Genomic DNA, 21,833 nt, shown 5'->3' with positions numbered 1-21,833 from the left:
GTGTAAAAGGAAATGTTAAATTCCTTTCCAATTTTTTTTTTTTTAACACAAATTGTTAGGCCCGCTTCAAACGGGGCAACTTTTCCAGCAATTTTGAGGTTGCTGGCGGGTTGTTCCCTAACTTTCCCTAGATCGACGCGAATTCTTGAGATCGGGTCCGGCTCGAACAAGCGAGCTACTCGGAGCAATTCGAAGACCGTTGAAGCGGCTGCAGCCAATCAGAGACGCGATATTTTCACGTGACACCCCTGTGGTGGTGATAATGACAGCTAAAGACTTAGTTCTGATTTGGAATGGATCGTTTTCGGAAATAAATAGTTTCAGAAAAATGAGTTAGTATTCTCAACGCCGTTCAAAGATATAAGAACGCGTTTGTAGCGCGTAGCTGGGCGTCTAAGTAGTGAAAAAAGAATCAAATTTAATCATGATGATGGCAAGTCGGAGCGATTCGGTTGCTGCGTGTGAACGCGGGCGGCCGGTGTTGCTGGTGTTGCGACGTCAAGTTGCTGGGTGAAATTGCTCCGTCTGAAGCGTGCCTTACGAGTTGTTACGGACCATTATTTGTTTCGTTCCGGAGCAGAAACGGAACTGAACTTATTTTGTATGGAACGCAAATGAAACCGGTACGAAAATACATTTTGTTCCAACACCCTGCTTTTACTTCATACGTTGTGTAAGTCATATTGTCAAAAGTCGTCTAAATCAATTTTACCACACCTCCCGAGCGAGCCCTGCGGCTTTGCGATAGTTATCGTACCAGCTCAAGGGCTCTGCAAGGGCCAGACGAAGATTAAACATTGCGATGGCGAGAACGCCAGCCCCGCGTCGCCGTACACGACGACGGACGGCGTTCTTCCCCACGAACAACGGCGGTGCTTCTTCCAAGCGAGAGTACTACGCATAGTTGCAACTCGTCTAGCTTCAAACAGCGTGCCCGTTCGCGGAGCGCGTTTCTTGGCGGTTGCATGGTTGGACACGGAGCCCGTTTCAAGCTTATGATGGACCGCAACGGACGCTACAAGCCGCAGGAGCCAATCCAGCGCATATGAACGTATCGCGTGGCCACGCGCCTCGTGCTTCGCTGTGTCCGTCCTAAAGGTGACGTGACGCTCACGCGGCATTAGATTAGCTCTGATAGCTCGTAGGGTTCTCTGCGGTCCATCGTAAGGAGAAACGGAGCAGGAACCTGAGTCAAAGGAGGGACGAGGAAGAGAGGTAACGAAGGGAGAAATATATAAAAACAAACATCCAAGACAACACGCAGAGCAAGAAAAGAGAGAAAGTGAGGAACGTTTCTGCGCGCGCGCGTGGGGCCTGGGACGTGTCTGCGCCCGCGTTTACACTGTAGGCTTTTGTGGTTTGATTTTGCGGGGAGCAGGCGTTTTTTTCTTTTTCTGACACCACTCCACTTGTGCGAAGTGGCGACATCTCGGCGATTTCACTGCCCGACCATTTTTGTGTTTTTGTTTGTTTGCATCTGTAAGACGAGCGCGCGAAGACTGCTGTGTTTCCAAACACGCTTGCTTTGCCCACACCGGGTGTGGGCACTGCGGAATCACAGCATCTCGTTTTTGCAGAGAAGAAGCCTCTGCATGTGCGCCGTGCTCAAGGCAGCGCCACCGCAGAGGGATGGCGTATACTTACCACGACTTCTTTCACCACTGCTGACCCCCTGTCGCCATTCTGCAGGTTGTTTCCTCCTATGTAGACTGCCGCAAAATCCAACTTTTTGAGAGGAAACCCGTCGATGTATTCCTTGAGAGCCTGAACCGTCGCTCCCGACAAGCTAAATGTGCACACTTGTATGCGCTCATCTAAAAACAAACGGTCGCGGCAAAGCCATTTCACTTGGCTGCTCCCGAAGATTGCGCCTTTCATCTTCGTCCGGACCTCAATGAAATGTTCTAAACCTCACTTCTCTGTATGCCAGGGTCGAACGCTAGAGCACGTCTTTTGAAAGCAATACACCACAAGTCTTTTTTACGGAACGTGCAGATGGTCTTCACCGGAAAAGAAAATTGTGGGGGAGCGGTTATTTGTACGTATTTTACTTGTTTTGATGTCTAGCACTCAACAATGCTGCGGAATGAACACCGTGAAAACTAACACCAAACAAAAACTAACCCAAAACAAACAAAAGAGCCAAAACCCGTGCAAACTCCGCGCGAGGTCTTTCCTTCTGTTTTTACTTTGCGCACGCGACCCAACGCTGCCCGGTGCCGCCAGCTCCCTGCAGACGGACTTTGCGGGCACTGAAAGTGAAGGGAAACAAAAGGAGACAGACGCGCGCGTCTCCAACCGAGAAAAAGGAGGCAGGAGACTTTGAAGTTGAAGTTGAGCGCAGAGGTCTCTGTCGAAGAGCGAGCCCCGGACGGACGAGTTCACGCGAAGTTGGAGGGGAGGAAGGCGAAAGCAAATTCGCGCAACCTGCCGATCGCGGCATTTGCACCCGCAAATGAATGGGCTTGCCAACTTACAGACTAGCAAGACTTCACACCCAGTGAACCGAGCAAGTTAACCAGTTGATAAAAAAAAGTGAAATATACAAAGTAAAATATTTTGCTCCGCGAAAGCGGTCGGTTTTGTACTAACACGACAAAGCGCATTTACTACGGCTGATCGAACGCCTTTATATCGAGGCTCATTTTAGCGAAAAGGGTACGGTTTATGGAAGCACGGTTTAGCGAGAGGTGTACGTTTTATCGAGGCCTCCGTTTGAGAACTGTTGTTTGTAGCGGCGGCAAGCTAGGCTTCCAATCAGACCGCGCTTGGCGCGCGCGCCCCTCACTGTCGCTGGGGGAAAATTTAATATAATCTCAAGCTTGAGCGTGCACTACAAATAGTTCACCGCCAAGGGTTCGGCAATCTAGGCTAATGAATCGGGGGGATATCGGGAACGGCTCGCCGGCTGCCGCTATTTTCTCTAAACTGCGATTGGATGAACTGATATCGATAAAACGGCGTTCGCTAAAAGGAGCTCTTCTAAACCGCATGCCTCCGCGACGGGTCCATATCACAAGAGCGAATGACATTTTAGCGAACGGCGACATTTGAGCGAATGGTCGTTTTAGCGAATAACGGGGGCGCGCGTTAACCCATCCGTCGCGCTGCGCTTTACGCCGCTTCGCGGCGACAGTCTGCGGCAACTCATTACAAAAATATGAACTCACTTGGCCCACCCGAAAACGCCGCTTCGCGGCGTCCGACTATTCGCTAAAGTGTCGTTCGATGAAACGTGGGCGTTCGCTAAAACGTCATTCGATCAAGTGAGTGCCTCCCCTCCGCGACAAAACGGTAATCCGCGGAGGTAAGAGCGACGTTGAAATGCGCACATCTCTGTCCATTTGGGCTTTTGGCGTTTCATGTCATTGCCAATGGGCGACGCAGCGCAGGTAATGCTAACTGCCCCGTGCCGCGCGCTTTTTTTTTTTTTTTTTCATTTCTTTTTGATTTTTTGAGGTGTGCGTGTGCTGCTTGTGTTGCTTGAAAAGTATGCCAATTATTGAGATTCTAAAAGCAAACGTCTCGCAAGATGAGGTAATCGGATAACACTGACATTATGTCAATGTGATAACCTTTATCTCCCTAGGTTTACCCCCGAAATTCCCAAAACGTCCTAGTACTTACACAAGATAATGACTTCGGAAGGCATTTTAGGTATGCTTTGCAACTTTTTCTTTTACTTTACGAGCCACCTTGCGGATGTTAGTTTGGAACAATACAGGGGCGTGAACTCCAAAACGCCAAGTGATCAAGCGACAAATGCCTAACGTATAAATGCCGAAAAAGATATAAAAGTATGTCGTGCTAAAAAAAAACCAAAAAAACTCGTTTGTTTAAAGGTAACTTAAATCGATATATGGGAATTTAATTACCCATGTGTAATTTGTTCGGGAAATTCATAATCTCGCGAAGAGAGTTTGTGCAATAAGAATTGTTTTTTTTTGTTTTTGTTTTTTTATTTCCGCAGTTCAATATTGTAGCTTATCATCATGTATGTCAGCATAAATGACATTCACCAACCAAAACAAAATCACCCTTTATTCCAACACATTGCTACATGTATATATATATATATCTCGAAAACAATTATAGCAAACAACGAAGACATTATTTATTTTATTTAATCTACGCGCTTCGATATGCTTTGCACAATGGGGAAGGGGCATATGCTAGAGGGTGTTCTCAGATAAGAACGGCCGACCATATCCGGTGACCATTTTTAGTTTTGACTAGAAAAATGCATTTGCTGTCTCAATGCCCTGGAAAACGGAACCGATCGTTGTTTTGTTGGTTTCTTTTCTTTTTTTTTTTTGTTTGTGTGTGTGTGTGGGGGGGGGGGGGGGGGAGAGGAGTTGCCTTCAAAAAAAAAAAAAAAAGTCAGAAACACCTGCTCAATCTGAAGCGGTGTTTGCGGATTTCAAAACATTGGCATTTCAGGGAACTTTCCCCCAATATGTGTTGTGGCTACTGGCCCACAAATATTTACCGACAAAGTAAGTATGAGAATGGTTGAGCCAAAATATTTATCACGAAGTGTCGACGTCGTTATTTTGAAATAAGAAATCGCACAGACGACTGCACATTGAGCCATTCTGCCTAATACCCGTGCCACACGGGCAACTTGAATGCCATTTACAACGAATGAGATTTGTGTGATCGGAGAATCAGCTCGCACTCTGTCGCGCGTGGAATGCGCCACGCCCGGAGTGTCGCCCGCTCATTGGCCGTTCGCTCAAATTTCATTCCTTGTAAATGGCATTTGAGTTGCCCGTGTGGCACGGGTATGAGTTTCATCTTTTTTTCTCCGAATTTATTGAAGACAGGATTTTCAAACTTTGTCAGCGTGTTGTCCTCTATTTGGCTAATCTTCGTGATAAATATTTTTGTCCTGGTTAGCGGCAAAAGTTCCCGAAAAACGCCCAAATAAAGGCATTTTCCTAAATGTGCATAATGTTGAAAATCAATTTAAAAAGAAAAGGCTATCTTCGATTTTTTTTAAACTCTTCCAAGTTAACGCCAATGATATGCACTAACAGGATGTGCAAAAACACGTTGCATTATCTGTGTGTCTTTGAAGTTACAAAGCAAGAAACTGACTAAATGGAGGCTACCGCGGTTGCCATGAATGAGGCCTGTGCATACGCCTAGTTGACAATTTCATTATTTTTACACAGCGTAAAACTGCTCCCGGGTGGTCAGATTGACAGCACAGAGGTGGAGGGTACTTTTGAAGTGATAATTCGTGATACGTATTTTTTAGGGGCGAACCTCCTTAGGGGCTAGCCATGTCCGTATGTCCGTCCGCCGTCGGGTGCACGTGCTCCTGCTCGTGAGCTCACGCGCTCACGAGCACGTGAGCACGTGCTCGTGTAGGGCAAAAAAAAAAAAAAAACGCATCTCCACGTGGTGAATGATGTTGTTGGGGGCGAAGCTCTGGTGGTGGTTGTCTGCGTAGACCATAGAGATCGTACATACTAACTCTAGAGGAAAAGGTCCGCCCTTTTCCCATGCATTCTGGCTGCCGCAAGCGGCGGAGCATGCAGGCAGACCCTCGGGGTCCCGCACATTGTTACCAACTGCCTTCGATTTCGCGAATATAATTATATCATCAGAGCAGTGTCATGAACTTCAACAATCCACGAACTTACCGGTGGAAAGATATTCGCGTTCCTTTCGAAGCTTTCTTTTTGCATAGCGCGGAGATGTACGGCCTCGCATCAACGCTAAACTAAACCAGATAACCGTCCTCCCAGGCGGGGCGCGAGTGGGCGCGCCTCAGGAATACGAAACCAAGCAAACACAAGATTTCCGAGATTTCAACAGAAGGAAAGTTAATGCAGCGTAATGAGTATACTGCTTTTTATAAGCGTTAGAATAGCTCAGAATTTAGTTTACAACGTTAAATTATCACTGTTTATATTGCTGAGAGTTTTCAGTCTTCGCGATTACCACTGCGACTGCCGTCCTTTAGCTGGCAACATTGGTTTCTTTCTCTCATGTTCTGTCGCTCTCTTTCGCGATCTTTCACTCGGGACCCAGGATGTCGGCGCGCGGGATTTGCCACTCCTCACCCACCTTTACCCCACCTGGCGTAGACAATGAGCCGCAGCATGCCGAGCCTTTCGTTCGTTTTCATCCATGTCAGAAAGAGAATGCGTGGTATCGAACGTGGTTATATACGCCTTTGAGCATTTGATCGCAGCGTGACATGGATGAAAACGAACGAAAGGCTGGGCATGCTGCGGCTCAGCGTCTACGCAGACAAGCACCACCAGATCTTCGCCTCAATCAACATCATTTACCACGTGGAGATGCGGTTGTTTTTTGTCCTTATTATTAGTACAAGAGTCACAAAAATGCGCAGAAGCTGGAGCAATCGCCAGACGCTAGCCTGTCGCACGCTTCGCAGTGCCCGTTTTCTACAGCGGGCGTGTAGCCTCTGTGCGCACGCCACGTAGGGGAAATGATCGGTGCGGCTCCGATGACAGGCGTTTGGGTAACACGATATAGGGCTCTAACACGATATTGAGGACAGGGCGCCGTACAACGGGGGCACCTTCGCGCGGCAATAGGGCCTCGTGGTGGGCCGCACACCGCACACCGTGAAGAGAATAAAAAGAAAAAGAAAAGAAAAGAAAGACTTTCGTTTGCTTGAGACTTTTTATGCTCCCTTTTCATCACATTTTTGTCTTAGACTCACTGTAGCCGCTTCGCACTAGACTGCCAGCAGGCCTGGGTGGAATCGTGCCTTTATTGTCCGAGTGGCTTGTTTGCAGACGCTATCGTTCTTGCTACCAGCAATTCGTGTCGCAGTGGGTTGATGCATGTATACACTGTCAGCAGTGCCAGAATTGAATTCCAGGCACGGGATGGAGGGAATCCCAGGCTGTGGTTTTCATTTCAACTGAACTCCTGAAAGTCAGCCCTTGCGAACCAATGCCACATTGGGTAATTTGGTGCTGAGGACGTCCTCCATATCTGACGCACATTTGATATCTGATGTAGCCGGCCCTCGAAGGTTGTAAACAGTTGCATCATGGTGCTTGACGAGGCCTCCAATCCCATCGCAGGCGTTCTTACCTCCCAGTAGCGGAAACTTGTTACTTGGCCGACAGGTACTCGGTCTTAGCGAGCTCATGAAGTTCGTACCTATTCTTGAAGTAGCTTGCTCCGCCGTCACTGACCTAGATAAAATGTGCGTAGAAAGGAGCAACGTCCTCAGCCACTCGTGAATTTTCCCAAGGCCGTAGCATGTGCGGGAGGAATCGTGGCTGGTATCATCACTGATCGGAGCGCAGCTACGAGCCCTTTTTTTGGTTGTCACTACGCATGACGTCGCTTGTGAATATATTATCTAATAATATATGGCAACCGAAGAGTTTGTGCCCTCTAATGGTTTCGCCTCCCCTCTTTTTCCACCAATCAACGCACTCCTTCTTGTGACGTGATCCTCTGGGTGACTAATTAATCAAGAACGCGAAGGATGCAGCTAAACTGCCTAAAACGTGGACTGGAAGGAAAATACGACGTTTCGGGGGAACGTCCTTCAAGTGATAGTTACGAAACACGGTGAGGAACAAGGAAAGGGTTGTATACGTCACAAGAAAAGGGGGCTATGCTTCTTACTCACCGATTTTTTGTTTCTTACAAGAAGATGGGCGTCCACCCGAAACTTCGTGTATTCCTTCCCGTCCACGTCCTGTTTATTGTTGCACAATATATCTTTTGTGATTACGTGCCCAAGCTCATTGTTCTCGGCAGCCCCATTTCCTTACACGCTGAGATAAACATCTGCTATCGGAGCCACTTCGGTTGATTCCTTTGCTTGGCGTACACGCCGACTACTGGAAACGTACCCTGCGAAGCGTGCGACAGGCTAGCGTCTCTGGATTGCTCCGGGTCATGCTGTTTTTTTTTTTTTAAATCTTGTACAAAGAAAACATGACTTGCTCAAAATTATCACTTAGAAACTATCGCCCACCCGAGCGCTGTCCATCTGACCACCCCGGAGCACTTTTACGGGCTGTAAAAATTATGAACTTGTCAACTACGGGTATGTATAATACACGCAAACAATGCAATGATATTTTTGCTCATCATGTTCATAGATATCATTGGCGTTAATTTGGAAGAGTTAAAAATATCTAAGATAGCAATTTTTTTTTTTTAAATTGATTTGCAAAAGTATGCATATTTAGTAAAATGCCTCCATTTAAGCGTTTCTCGTAAACTTTTCTTGCTAATCAGGACAACAATATTTATAGTCAGATAGAGGACAACACGCTAGCAAAGTTTGAAAATCCGGGCTTGAATAAATGCGGAGAAAAAAAAAAAAGTTAAAACTTAGGCAGTATGGCTCAATGTGCCGTCGTCTGTGCGATTTTCTATTTCAAAATAACGACGTCAATACGTCGTGATAAATAATTTAGGTCAACCATCCCCATAGGGGCCAGTAGCCACAGCACATTTTGGGGGAGAGCTGCCCGAAATGCCAATTTTGCGAAATCCACAAACAACGCTTCAGATTGAGCAGGTGTTTCTGACTTTTTTTCTTGAAGGCAAGTTTGCTTTTTCCTAAAACAAAGACCGGTTCCGTTTTTCGGGGCATTGAGGCAGCAAGATGCATTTTTCTGGTCAAAATTAAAAACTGTCACCGGACACGGTCGGCCGTTCTTATCTGAAGACGGAGTCGTCTTAGAGAAAACTGCCGCGGCATAACATAACACAACTGCGTGTATATTTGACAAACAAATATCAGTAAGCTAGGTGGCTTCTGTACGTTTTATTTATGTAGAATACGCATGCACCATCACATTTTATTGCGTTCTTTTAGTGGGTAGAGGAAAATCGGACCCTTCAGGTAACATATTTTAGTAGCTTTACTTTTTCGAGTACAAAAGAGGGATCTTAGTAGTCGAGGAGAAGTAATGAAACTTAGGAACGACTATAGAGACACGACAAGAAATGTAGAAACGAAAACTGGTGGTCAGTCAAGTGCAAAACAAGCACCCAGGAGACTTTATTCACATTGCGCGGTCGCATTTTAATATTGCAATTATGAAATTCATCTAAATTTGGAAAATAGACGCAAGTGGAAAACGTTCTCGATTGAAAGAACGCATGTTCTTCCTGTCCTCACTCAGAATACTGTAGCGGGACTTCGTCCTTCCTCCAAAACACCAACACAGTGAAGACGATAACGAGTTGATGTTTGAAAGGCCTGTGCATAGAATGATAACATCATGTCCCTTGATTGCAGATTAGCGCAGTCTTCAGGCACGAAACCGCCCAAGTTGAAGCACTGGAGGCGGTCACAAACTGGAGTCGATAAGACTGTTTGCCGAGCCGACCAAGTCTTGCGCTAGAATGTATAAATAGCAGATTGGTTAAAAGCAGAGTCAATAATTATGTTCAATGCAGGACACCAAGTAACAGTTGCGAGCTTTCATGAAAATTTCAAGCTAGCTAATGATAGCGACGTACTTCGTCCCTCGAACACATCCGAATCTGGAAGCAATCTGTTTACAATAGATGTTATACGTTTATTCAGTGTGTGGTTCGCACCAACCTGAAGTACACAAAGTGACTCTCAGTTGATCGTGGCAATCGCACGATTTTGATAAAGTGAAAATATACATCACTTGCGACAGAAATCATAACTGAATGGAGACGTCATAAAAAAAAGTTCTTACCTCTTGATTTTGCTTCTCTTCGGGAAGGCTAGCCGACTGACATATCGCGACTGAAAAGTCTAGGCCTTCTCAACCAATAACGACCAAAACAAAGCGGTCGTGCGCGAACAGCCGTCACCGCCGGACGGACAACATATCGGCGTTCAGAGTTCTGCGAATCCTCCGGAGAAGTCACTCCCCGCGAACATTCACCGACCGCACTCCTCACCCCACTAGCCCCTCAGGGCGACTGCCGACCGCGGCCCGCCGGCCCGCCCGCCGCCGCCGCCGTGAGCGACTCGGCACGAGCCTCACAAACCCGCCAATCCGCTGCGAGCATCGAATGCGACGTCACATACGTGTCGTTTACGTCACCCTACCGAAGGAGACGTGAAGCGCCGTCCGCGAATTTCTCGGGGCACGGAAGCACTGTGAAGGCTGTCACTAGCGGCGTTTTGGTTGCGTTTCGACTACACTGAAGGAAATGCAACTGTAACGAACCAAAATGTGGTTTACGTTCTTTCCCGAGGAGTTTTAAGGGACACGAGCTCTCATTTCGCTGCTAGACCCAGATACGTTACGCACTCATTCGCCTCGGAGGGAGAGCGCCTTTTCACGCCTTCGACGCGCGCGCCATCTGGAATCTTGAAAAGTTCCTATCGGAGATGAAAATCGAGGAGCGCTCCCTCTTAAGCCGGCTTTACAGACGCGCCCCTAGCTAAACGCTGGATTTGCGTAGGGAATCTAGGGACAAACAGAGCAAACTAGGGAACGCTCAGAGCGACGAATACGATTGGCGGAGAGGAATCACGTGATGTAGTTGTCGTCGGCGTCTGCTTTTGGCTGTATTTCTTCGGTGAGTAACAATATAAAGGTCTCCAAATTCAATCATTTTTTCGTTTAACTTGCAATAACAGAAGTCAAAGCTTCAAATAAACACGAATGCTCTTTACATCTGTGATTGTGTGTTTAATATCGGTTGATAACAGGATATTTTGACAGTGGTAGTAGTTTTCGTGCTCACATTTTGAGGCGAAGGAGCCATCGGGGGCCCCAAAACTCATCGAACGCGAGAAGGACACTCTACTCACTACATCGCTGAAGACAAAACATCATGGATATAAGTAGGCAGGTAAGATGACTACTAAAACCAAGTCAAGCCTGAGACCGATGAAGTTCAAAACAGTGACGAACTCGCCACGGCAGCTGCGAAAATGCCCGGAAATCGTCGAATAGAAGTCGTCGAGAGGTCAGGTCACGAGACCTCGCATCGACGGTACTCGTTGCTATCAGCAAGGTGACAGAACTGCACTGTACCGTCGTTGAACATCCCCTGCAGCCTCAAACGGACTTCAGTTTCACACTGTCAAGTTCAGAAAAAAAAAAAAAAAAAAAAAAAAAAAACCTCCCACTAGTGCATCACATTGTGCCGATAAGAACGGTCGTCTCTTCGCATCACCTGCCCCAGCCTGCCCCGATACAGCAATGACCGAATCTAACATAGTAGTCGTTACGATTTGTCGTCGCCACGAATGAAAGATATGAAGCAAAATATTCCTAAAAAATCGCGAAAAAAAGTTACGGAGGACACAACAAGGCGCAACTTTCAACTGAATTTTATTGAAAACGTCTTCCGGTATATAGTCTCAACGATCGTCACAATGACAACAAACGACAAAAGTAAAGGGAAAACACCATCACAGAGCACAACTCGGAAACAACAGTATCTCGTTCTCGGGAAACGAATGAAAAATATAAAGCAAAGTATATAAAAAAAAAAAAAATGCGATCACCAAAAAAGTTACAGTTATGGAACGATACAGTTTTCTGAAGCCAAGATTCTACTCGCCAGATTAGGAAAATTCACTGAAGATTGTCTCAAAACTCAGAAAACGAAAGAAATTGAATTTTCGCTGTTTTATTACTTAAAAGCGCCGCAATCTAATGCAAACGGCAGAGGTGTCGACACTCAGCTGATCGCCGAGATCATGTACTGCCACTATTCAACGCGCTGATCAGATTGAAGGATACGCGCTGCAAGTGTAAATAAACAAGGTGGTAAATAACAATACGTTACAGCTATGCGAAAATTAGTAAGTACATACGAATAAGCTCGTTGACAGAAGAACCAACGGGAATACAGACGTGAGCCCCACAGCTCCGTACGTTTCTCGGTTAGGGCTAACACGCCCTGAAAGTGGAGAGCCAACTTGAAAACAGGGGTCGATCAACACTTCACGCGACAATACTTTGCATCCTTGTCACAATCGAAAGTCATTTTGTCGAGACTTTCACGCTGATGTAGCCTAAAACACTTTGCACAACCAATTTCGTCCACCGCGTCGACCGTGACAGACCAGCCGCCATGTTTTTAATCCAGGATTAAGAAACAACCAGAAGCAAAGCGCCCAATGTTGGGCGCTTAAGTTAAGCGTAGTTTAGTGCTAGGTTTAGCGATAAGCGAGTTTGGTGCAACCGAACGAAACCGAAACTAAGCTTAAGTTCCCGGCTAAGCTCCGCTTTGCGCTAAGCGACGTTGGTGCAACCGGCCCTAAATGACGTTGTTTTGAGCGAAAGGGCGTATAAAATTGAATAAACACGAAAAATACAATTTTACGCGACCCCTGGTGAGCGTCGTGAAAAGCTCGCTTCGTGACGTGCGCATTCTCATTCGCCCCAAAAGAAAGACCTTGGCTTAGCGCCAAGCCAAGCCACCCTTACAAAAATCTGTAGTTAAATTCTTTTGAATTTTTGTTGAAAATTTTCTGGAGTCCTATTGAATTTCTTTTTAAACTTTTTTGATGTTTTTTAGACTTTGTTTTGACAACTTATTTAACTCCTAGTTAAAATTGGCCACTTAAATTTTTTAGAATTTCTTCTTACATAAATTCTTTTGAATTCCTTCTTACATACATTCTTTTGAATTCCTTCTTACATAAATTTTGTTGAATTCCTTTTGACAAAACCGCAGATTAACGTTAAAAAAAAACACTAAATTTTTTAATATATTTTTTAATTTCGTTAGGAAATAGTGTCTTTTTGATACATACACCCCCAAATAAGCAATGTAAACAAACACAAACACCATGAAGCACTCAACACCACAAACACAGTTCTGTTGACAGCACCAGAGCCTTATATAGCCTACATATTGAAGGTAATCATTTAGCCGGTGACCACCTCAGCAGTTGCTAAGTTTCCAAGTCTCCGGCCTCCTTCTCGAAAGTCTGTCAAAGGAAAGACAGTGTTTCGAAGATCGTGGACTCTATCTCTTACTAAAAAGCATTGATACAACTAATAATAATTTCGTGTAGTCGTTAAAACAACATCCACAAAAACGGCTCATAGAACAAATGTTTATCGCTTCTCTGCATAGCACCACTCGGGACGAAGCCAGTCAGGGCGGTTGCTCCACTTTAATATAGTTATTTTGCTCTTCTTTACTAGTTGAATAGGGTCAATAATGCAACAATTGTCATTTACAAAGTGAGAACTGCAGGGCGTGTTTTTCGAACGCCTGCCCTCCAGCACGCGCCCCATGCCTTCCGTCGTGCTTTGACTGCGCAGTCGAGCTCGAGGGGCGCGAGACGTCGAAGAGTTGTCAAGGATAGAAGGCTCGCGCTGGAGGCAGGAGAACGGAAGCTCCTCCCTACGGTTCTCAACTTGTCAGAGACTATTAAGAAACTTAGTGACTTTTGACATTTAGTCAAGATGTATTATGTTCAATAAAAAGTCAACAGAAAGTCTGTAGCTTTTCTTTTGACACTGGCTACAGAAAGTCAACTGAATAATTTAAACACGAAGTAAATAGAACGTCTGCAGTATTTCTGATAACACTTTCAACAGGAAGTCAACAGAAAAAAGATCCAACGTAGAGTTAATAGAAAGTCAATAGAAAATCATAAAAGAAAGTTTCAACACAAAATCAACAAATTTTTTGTTGACCATGTCAACAGGAGGTCAGTCAAAATAAAGTAATCAAAGTGAACAAGAAGTCAACACATTTTCAATAAAAAGTAAAAAAAAAAACCATCCGTCATATCGGACCCCGCACACGACCGCAGACCAAATAAAATAATAAAAAATGTCTCTTTTTATAAAATATTATAAAGATATAATGTCAATAGGTTTTATTTTTATTTTTAGAAAACAACCTACAAAAAACGTCTTTACAAGTTCTTTTTAATTTTTTATAAATAAGTCTACAAAACAAAATCTATTGTTTTCCCTTTTGAATTTTTTTAGAAAATAATCTACAGAAAAACGTCTTTACAAGTTCTTTTTAATTTTTTTATAAATAAGTCTACAAAACAAAATCTATTGTTTTTCCTTTTGAATTTTTTTAGAAAATATCCTATAGAAAAACGTCTTTACAAGTTCTTTTTAATTTTTTTATAAATAAGTCTACAAAAAAATTCAATATTTTTTCTTTTGAAAGTTTTTTGACAATAGTCAAAACGAAGTGCGTTTCTAAAGAAATTCAGTAGGATCGCGGAAAGTCAATAAGAAGTCTAAAAAAATTAAAAAGAATGTTGAGACCCGTTTTTGTAAGGGTGCAGGCGCTAAGCCGGGCGGCGTTTGTTATTGTTAGAACCACGCGGGCTCTGCCCGCGTGGTACTAGTACCAGCCGCTTTGAGAACAGCCGCCGAGCGAAGAATCAAGGCGAGCACCAACGAACGAGGAGAATGCGCGGAGGCACCAGGGGCGCTGGGGGCGCCGAGAATGCGCACGTCAGTTCCGCTACGCCTGCTCTCAGAAGGACTCGCTCGCGCCGGTAGCTTCCGGCCGAGGATTCGCTCTTAACTCAAAGAAATACTATAATTCGGGCCCCACCCGTCTGATTGAATATCGTTTTTAGGTACAGTACCAACCCGTGAAGCCCGCTCGGGCAATAATTATGAGATTTCAAATATCGGTTCAGCACCCCTTTAAGGTGCAACCCCACCGTGCATGACGTTTTGGTGCTTTTTTGACGGCTTATAACTTTCGTTCTATGTATCTTACAATTATAAAGTTAATGTCAAATTAGAGAGCTGTTTTTCGACGATTCTTTAATGTCCCAAAATTACGATTATTTTTAGTTGTTAGTTAATTATTTATCTTTTAATAAACCACAGTCTTTAATGTTGAAAAAAATATATCTCGAGTTATAACGTCCCATTGCCCACGATAATTTACGTGAGTGTTTGGTTGGATGTAATAAATTAAAAAAGTAAGCAACAAAATGCACAGATAATGTACATTTTAAAATAAAAAATAAAGTTTAAAATGGGGTTATTTTATGGCGATATAAAAACGGAATCACGTCAACTAATCAAAATAACGAGACATTAAATTATGAAGCATCCTTCGATATTACAATTTCTAGAGCTTCCATATTGATATATTAGACGTTAAAAATGTTATAAGAGCTCAAAGTTTTCCCATTCAGTTACGGAAAATTGTAGTTTCTTAATATAAAGTACAGATGGCGACACGTGTTCAAGAACAGCTTGATGTGCATCTTCCGTCGTGTGCCGCTTGGAACGCCACGCGAAAGACAGAAAAAGCGCCTTATGTCAGGGTGTCAGATGCCTGGATACCCGCAGTGAGCGAGCCAGAGATGTCAGAAGCACAAGCGCGAGGCTGCGGGTGCACCACGGCTACTTTTGCGCGCGTTCTACTGTGCGTCGGTACACATTCCCGACGCGATCCAAATGAAATGGGCGCCATGAAATGCATTCTGCCATTTCAGATTCCGCCACGTATGCGAAAACATTTTAATGTTTTTATAACTTGGAAACACCATCTTCGCAATCACACTATGGTTGTCGGAGTGGTTTGACTATATTTTGTTTCAGAAACCACCTCGGTGGATCTTAAGTGGCAATGATATTAAAACAAAACACAAAACATTAAATCGTCTCAGTGTCTCTGAGCCAACGCGATGGCCCATGAATCCCTATCTGTCGTGTTTAAATATCGGCCGAGGTGCCCGCAATCCGACGCAGGCCAATCTGAGATTTCGGTTGCACGTTAAAAGATCTCCAATTAGTCAAAATAAGCGCGCAATTTTTTATATTTTTTTATTGAGGCGTGTTAAGCGATTTTTGTTGGTTTGGCTTGTGAAACCCTAAGATCTGAACATTTGCTTTGCTTTACCTTAGTTTGGAGCGCAGCCAACGCTAGGGGCTGATAAAGCCAATGAAGCAGCGCCAAGAGCCCGAGGTCAAGCTGTTTGTTCTCTTTCTGTGCCTATGCGGTCGGGCTAAACTAGAACAACTAAGTAAGCTTCGCTTCATAGACATCTTGGTGCCTAAAATATTGGTCGTCAGTTATCTGAAGCTTTTGAAATTACAGGAAACGCGTTTCCGTCCTCCAGAAAGGTTGAAACAGTTCGCGACAAAGCAAAGCAATATTACGCGAGCTGCCTGACACCGAAACTAATGCTGTGGAGGTAGCACTTTTGAAACATGACGATCGGCAGTTGCGTTTGATTGGTTACTAATTACCAAGATGGCGACGCCCACAATAATATCGGGGGAAAAAGTTTCGATACTCTAAGCGTAGCTCATTTGGTTTAGCTCACAGGCTAAACCAAGTATGGCGGGGGATCGTTGGCCGAGTGTGTATAGTGACACCGCAGATCAGAGCACGTAGAGAAATGCTCGAGCGCGAGCTCCGTTCTAAACACGGAGCGCACGCTGCGGAACCCAGCGTTGGCAGAACCTGTAGGGACTAAATCCCCTCGATGTGTTTGCGTTGGTCTTTCAAATAACCTCAAAGGTGCCAGTGCACGAGGCCCGTGTCTCAAGCGGCCCTTGGAGGCAAATGGCGGCGCAGCACTAAAATGACTGTCCCTTGAAAGCGAATGGCAGCGGAGCACCCGCTCGTGGCACGTGTCTTGCGCGTTTCTACGACAATAGTTGGCGGAACATGTAAAAATTCCTTCATCAAGAGGCTTTAGCAGGGACCCTAGGGTCAGTCGCCCATCTGCATCCTACCGTCGTGCGATCATGTACCACATATACTGCGTAATGCACGTTAAAGACCGCGAGCGAACAGTTGTACTGCACTTTTTATAACCTTCAACGGGTAACAATGTCGCCTTACGAAACTCCTGCTCTCTAAAAAAACTAACGACTAATTTTGATTGCGCCGTTACATTGCATTTTTAATGTGTGTTCGCTTGTTCGCGTTTTTTTTTTTTTGTCTACATTTTTTATTATGTGGCCCTTACTTATGATGAACCAGACTATAGGTGTCGGACTTCTGGAAAAAAATATTATATAACTAAGAAAATGGCACGTAACGCAACAGACAAAAAAAAAAAAAAACACACATAGGCGCACTTAATACAAAATAATTGAAATAATAGAATTGATTATAATTCTGTTTTCAAAGGTTTCAGCGTACCAAGAGCTATAAAAAACGAACTCGATGCTTTGAATGGTGCGTTTGTTCACTGGAAGTATAGTTCAGGGCAGTATGCTTGCACTTGTATGTTCCGATTCGCTCGAGGGGTAAAACCAAATACTTTACTGATAATGTATTTAGTGAAACAAAGCTTATCTTCTGTATATGTGCAACGCCCTCAGTGTTCGCGTGATTACACGCTTGTTTATCATAATTGTTTTCGTTTCCCACTGCGATTCAGTTCGTGTTCTTTTGTGTGCTACATGCATTAGAGACCAAGGTAACCCAGGAGTATTAATTTTGCGGATTGTAAAAAAGCCTATGCAACTTGCCACGTGCGCCACAATCAGTACAAAATATTAAAAGCATCACATATGACCGCTTGCCTGAGTAAACATTGTTGTTTGTCAAGAACTCGTTCTAAGCACGCGACCGTTAGCCTGCAGTGAATACTCATAATCGGCGCCGAGATGATTGGTAGCTGTCAGCAGGCGGAGTTTTTGTATTAACTCAAACTTGGAATGTTTCCTTCTTTCTGTTGTAAGCAATGAGGAGAGGACTTACACCAAATCTGAGGGTAATAAATTACAATGAGCATTCAAACATAATGGCCTGAGCAGTATAAGTGTACAAGCTTTAGCCTTTGATGCACACTTAAGTTTCGATACACTCAACGCTAGTGTAAAATGTAGGGCCGTTTCATTCTTAAGTACAATGTGAGGGCTTACACCATATTTTGATACAATGTCAAAATCTACCCGTTTGCATATTCTTTTTCATTTTTCGCTCATTCTCTGCCAAAAGGAAGCGCTAGGTTACAACCAGATGCCAAAGTTTCATTCCGAACGGGCACCTTATTCAAAAGTTATAAGTGATTTTCTGAAAATTTCAATAGGAAAATGAAGCCCATTTTTGCTCGTTTTCGGTTTCTGGTGCCCGTAGAGCCCCATGTATTCGAAAACTCCGCCGGCCGCCATTTTCCCAATGAACTTCTCAGCAAATCACTTATAACTTTTGAATAAGGTATCGGATCGGGCTGAACTTTGACATCTGGTTGTGGCCTCTAGCGCTGCCTTTAGGCGGAAAATGAGCGTTCGGCGATGCTTAATTTATTCTTGCGGTAAAAAAAAAAAAGACCCTGTAATGTTTTTGTTTGTTTTGTGACATCCTGTACATTGCTTAAACTGTGGAAAAGCTATCCACATACTAAGAATCTATGCCTGGCCAGTCATTGCATTTATCGCTGATTTCGTATTAGAATTAATTATTTTCATTCATTGCTGTGAATTAATTTTTAACCTCGGTATTTTCTTCTTTTTTTTTATTATGAACCCGCACCAGCCCTACTTTGCGTTTACCAAACTCAACATCTAAACCTGAGTGCCATTTTTTGTGTTTTCTAGTCTCGTGGTGTTGGTCAAAATAAACACCCAGCTACCTAAATGAGACTCCTGACCGCCCAAAAAAGTTTTTTTTTATAAATTATTTTTTAGGTAGTTAATTTATCAAGCTAGAATTTTGGAAACCCAAGTCCATTCCGTCATCTCGTTTTCCTGGAAATCCACAAAGAGCCAAACACATGCACGACAAAAGGGCCGGCCCGTCATACTCCCGCCCGCAGAGCCGAGAAAGCAACGCTCGGTCACGGACTTCTAAAAGATTCGCGTTCATTCTTGCACCAGACGTAACTTTCGCCCTGTTTTCTTGTTCTCGAAAGTGCCAGTTCATCCTCGCCCCGAGCGCGCGACGCTCGAACCTTCTTTGCCGAACTTTCGAGATAGTAACGCACGGTAGATAAGCCGCTGCCAGCGACCTTGTCGAGTCACTCTGGCTCTCGCTCTCTGTCACGCTGCCGAATCGCCGCCTGCTTTTCTGCTGCCTTCGACGCGCTTTCCCTACTTTTTTTTTTGTTTGGCACAAGTTCCCCGATTAAACCTTTATTTTTCAGTTGACTACTCGTCCTCTCGCCACCCTCATTCGTGTCAACATAAATCTGATCATATTAAAATATGTGTAATTGGCCTCTGAAATCGCCGATAACGGCGCACAGGCAATTTTATAATTTTATATATTTCAACTCGTCGGTGGTTTGGTTCTCAATGTGTCTCGCCATTTGGCTCAGGACGATTTTCGCGTTTTGTTCTGCCTACATTTTCTAGAGACCTGAGCTCGGAGCGTAGGCAACTGGCCCCCTTGCACGAGAACTGGCGCAGCTAGGCGCGTTCCAAAGAAAGCTCGTGCAGAGAAAAACAAGCAAGGGACCAGGGATGCCAAATTCAGGAGATAAAAAAACACCCCACTGTATCGAAGCGCCACCACAGACGATTTTTCGGATTGATGTACAGGCCTGGAAGGTGATCTCACCGCCATCTGTTGGTTCAGAATCACACTAACCAAGGGTGGGGTTGCACCTTAAGGGCTAGCCATGTCCGTATGTCCGTCCGCCGACGGGGGCACGTGCTCCTGCTCGTGAGCTCACGCGCTCACGTGCTCACGAGCACGTGAGCACGTGCTCCCGTGCTTGTGTAGGGAAAAAAAAAAACGCATCTCCACGTGGTGAATGATGTTGATTGGGGCGAAGCTCTGGTGGTGCTTGTCTGCGTAGACGGTGAGCCGAAACATGCCGAGCCTTTCGTTCGTTTTCATTCATGTAAGAAAGAGAATGTGTGGTATGGAACGTGGTTGTATACGCATTTGAGCATTTGACCGCAGCGTGACATGGATGAAAACGAACGAAAGGCTCGGCATGCTGCGGCTCAGCGTCTACGCAGACAAGCACCACCAGATCTTCGCCCCAATCAACATCATTCACCACGTGGAGATGCGGTTGTTTTGTTTTAGAGCGGGAGCTGTTATGGGCTATTTCCCTTCACTCGAAATAATGTAGGGTGTTTGTAGTTGGAGAGCGTTACGTGACATTGTGACGTAACGGTGTCACGTGACAATATCGACAAACACCCCACAACTACAAGGCCCTCCATCATATCGAGTGGCGCGGGGGGAGGAGCCTATAACAGTTTTACGTAACATCGTCTGACGCCACACTGTCATGTGTTGTCATGTCAAGTGACGTCACGCTGTCATATGATGCCACGGTGTCATACGACATATCACACTGTCACGTGACATCATTGTCATCAAGTTGCGAATAGCTGAAATTGGGGAACGCGAGCTCGGGGAACTCTGCGATTCGTAATGTTGAAAAGAGATTTATAAACTGGGAGATAAATTGTTCCCCAAAACCACAAGAGAGTCGTCTAAAACATACTTAGATGTTTGTTTGTTACGGATTTAATATAGGTATTTCGTACGTCTAAGGCTGCGATCCTATAGATAGACCTATGACATGAAATTTTAAAAAGCTGATGTTCGGGAGTCTTTCTCCCGAGCTCACTGCTACTACACACTCCTTGGACAGTCTTTCGTGGGTCGCGTCCTTTGTGTACAAAAGCTTGGAACGCATGTCAACTTGTGGAGCACAAAATTCAAGTTCTCCCTCTCAAAACACATCAAAATCCAGGCAACATTACAGTCTAGTCTTCAACCAGACGCGAGCTACGGACGTAGACACCACATCCTCGTCCCTCCATTCCGCTGAGGAGTTCCAGCGAACCGCTTGCAAGTTGTTTCGTCACAGCGCGCCTTCAAGGGTAAAAAGGAAGCGCCCTAAATCACCTGGTCCGACTTTGTGATTTTCCCAGACCTGAGCGGATCACAGTCGGGGTAGTTGGCGTAGATAACCAGGCCAGCCAAGCAGCCCAGGCTGATGTTCATCATGACGCCAGGTATGTTCACGTACAGAGCCCTGCGACAGACAAAGCGACAGGTGAAGCAACACTTTACCGGGCCGTACCACCTCTTAACGGGGCAGTGAGTTTTGGACTTTCAAGAAATAGTGCTTAAAAACTTTCAGTAAATAGCGCTACAAAACTTAGCATATCGGGTACCTGATTTTTTTGAAGAATTATTTGGAAGTTGAACAGATATTATAAAGCTACCTATACAGATAAAAAAAAAAGTATTTTCAAGCCCCATTTAATATTTTTTGGCTGTTATTGTAAACCTGCCTTTTTCGGTGTTTGTGTTGACTCAATATTGTATAAATATCAATTCTTCTAGTCAGTAAAGCGTGACTGTATGCATTTTTCAATTTTTTTTTTTTATCTTTTAAGAAAACATTGTATTACTGGTGTCGATACGTCCGCCAATGTTCTGTGGTTGTGATTAATTGAAACCTTTATGTTCCTGTAACTTTTTTCACGCATTTTTGGAGGGCGTTGTGCACGGTTGTAAAAGTATCGTCAGGCGGCGTTAGTTCGCCTTTTGCACCATCCACCAAAACTAAAACTCTGAGTAAGGTCTTATTAATCTTATGAAATTAACCCTAGACGTTTTCTTAGCCTTCGAAGTAGTCTCCGTTTCGAAATATGATAGCACTTATAGAGCCAGCCTTAGCGCTTTTCCGTGTCCGTAAGCGCCTCAATAGGGCGAGCATCGGGGCAGGAAGCAAGTTTCAACCTCAATAGTGTGTCTCCAGATTTCGTCTTCAGCTGTTGTGATACGTAACACATTTAATGTTTAGTAAGATCTACCGAGAGGGGATAGAGAGGACACAACCGTGAGTTAGCAACACAACCAAGACACTCCGCTCGATTACGGAAGATTCAGTAATTAAATGGCGAAGTCAGAGTATCGCCTCTCTTTTTCTTTCGGCGCCAACTCCTCACTGGCGGAGAAGGGGTCCCACGCGACACACTGGACTA

General features: G+C 44.6%; 1 protein-coding gene across 2 annotated transcripts in view; it reads right to left on the bottom strand.

The window, feature by feature from the left end:
* The window catches only part of LOC8027275 (sodium-coupled monocarboxylate transporter 2), a 147,034-nt gene that overhangs the window by 40,655 nt on the left and 84,546 nt on the right, over positions 1-21,833 (bottom strand). For both annotated transcript variants that reach the window (XM_040223072.3, XM_040223073.3), the window contains exon 8: positions 20,746-20,875. In XM_040223072.3, coding sequence (XP_040079006.2) covers positions 20,746-20,875 — 130 coding nt within the window. The remainder of the gene's footprint in view (positions 1-20,745; positions 20,876-21,833) is intronic.

The sequence above is a fragment of the Ixodes scapularis genome, unplaced genomic scaffold (assembly GCF_016920785.2).
Source record: "Ixodes scapularis isolate PalLabHiFi unplaced genomic scaffold, ASM1692078v2 PGA_scaffold0__279_contigs__length_252992795, whole genome shotgun sequence".
Lineage (NCBI taxonomy): Eukaryota > Metazoa > Arthropoda > Arachnida > Ixodida > Ixodidae > Ixodes > Ixodes scapularis.
Note: the sequence above shows the minus strand (reverse complement) of the source record. Positions and strands in the feature narration are given on the sequence as shown.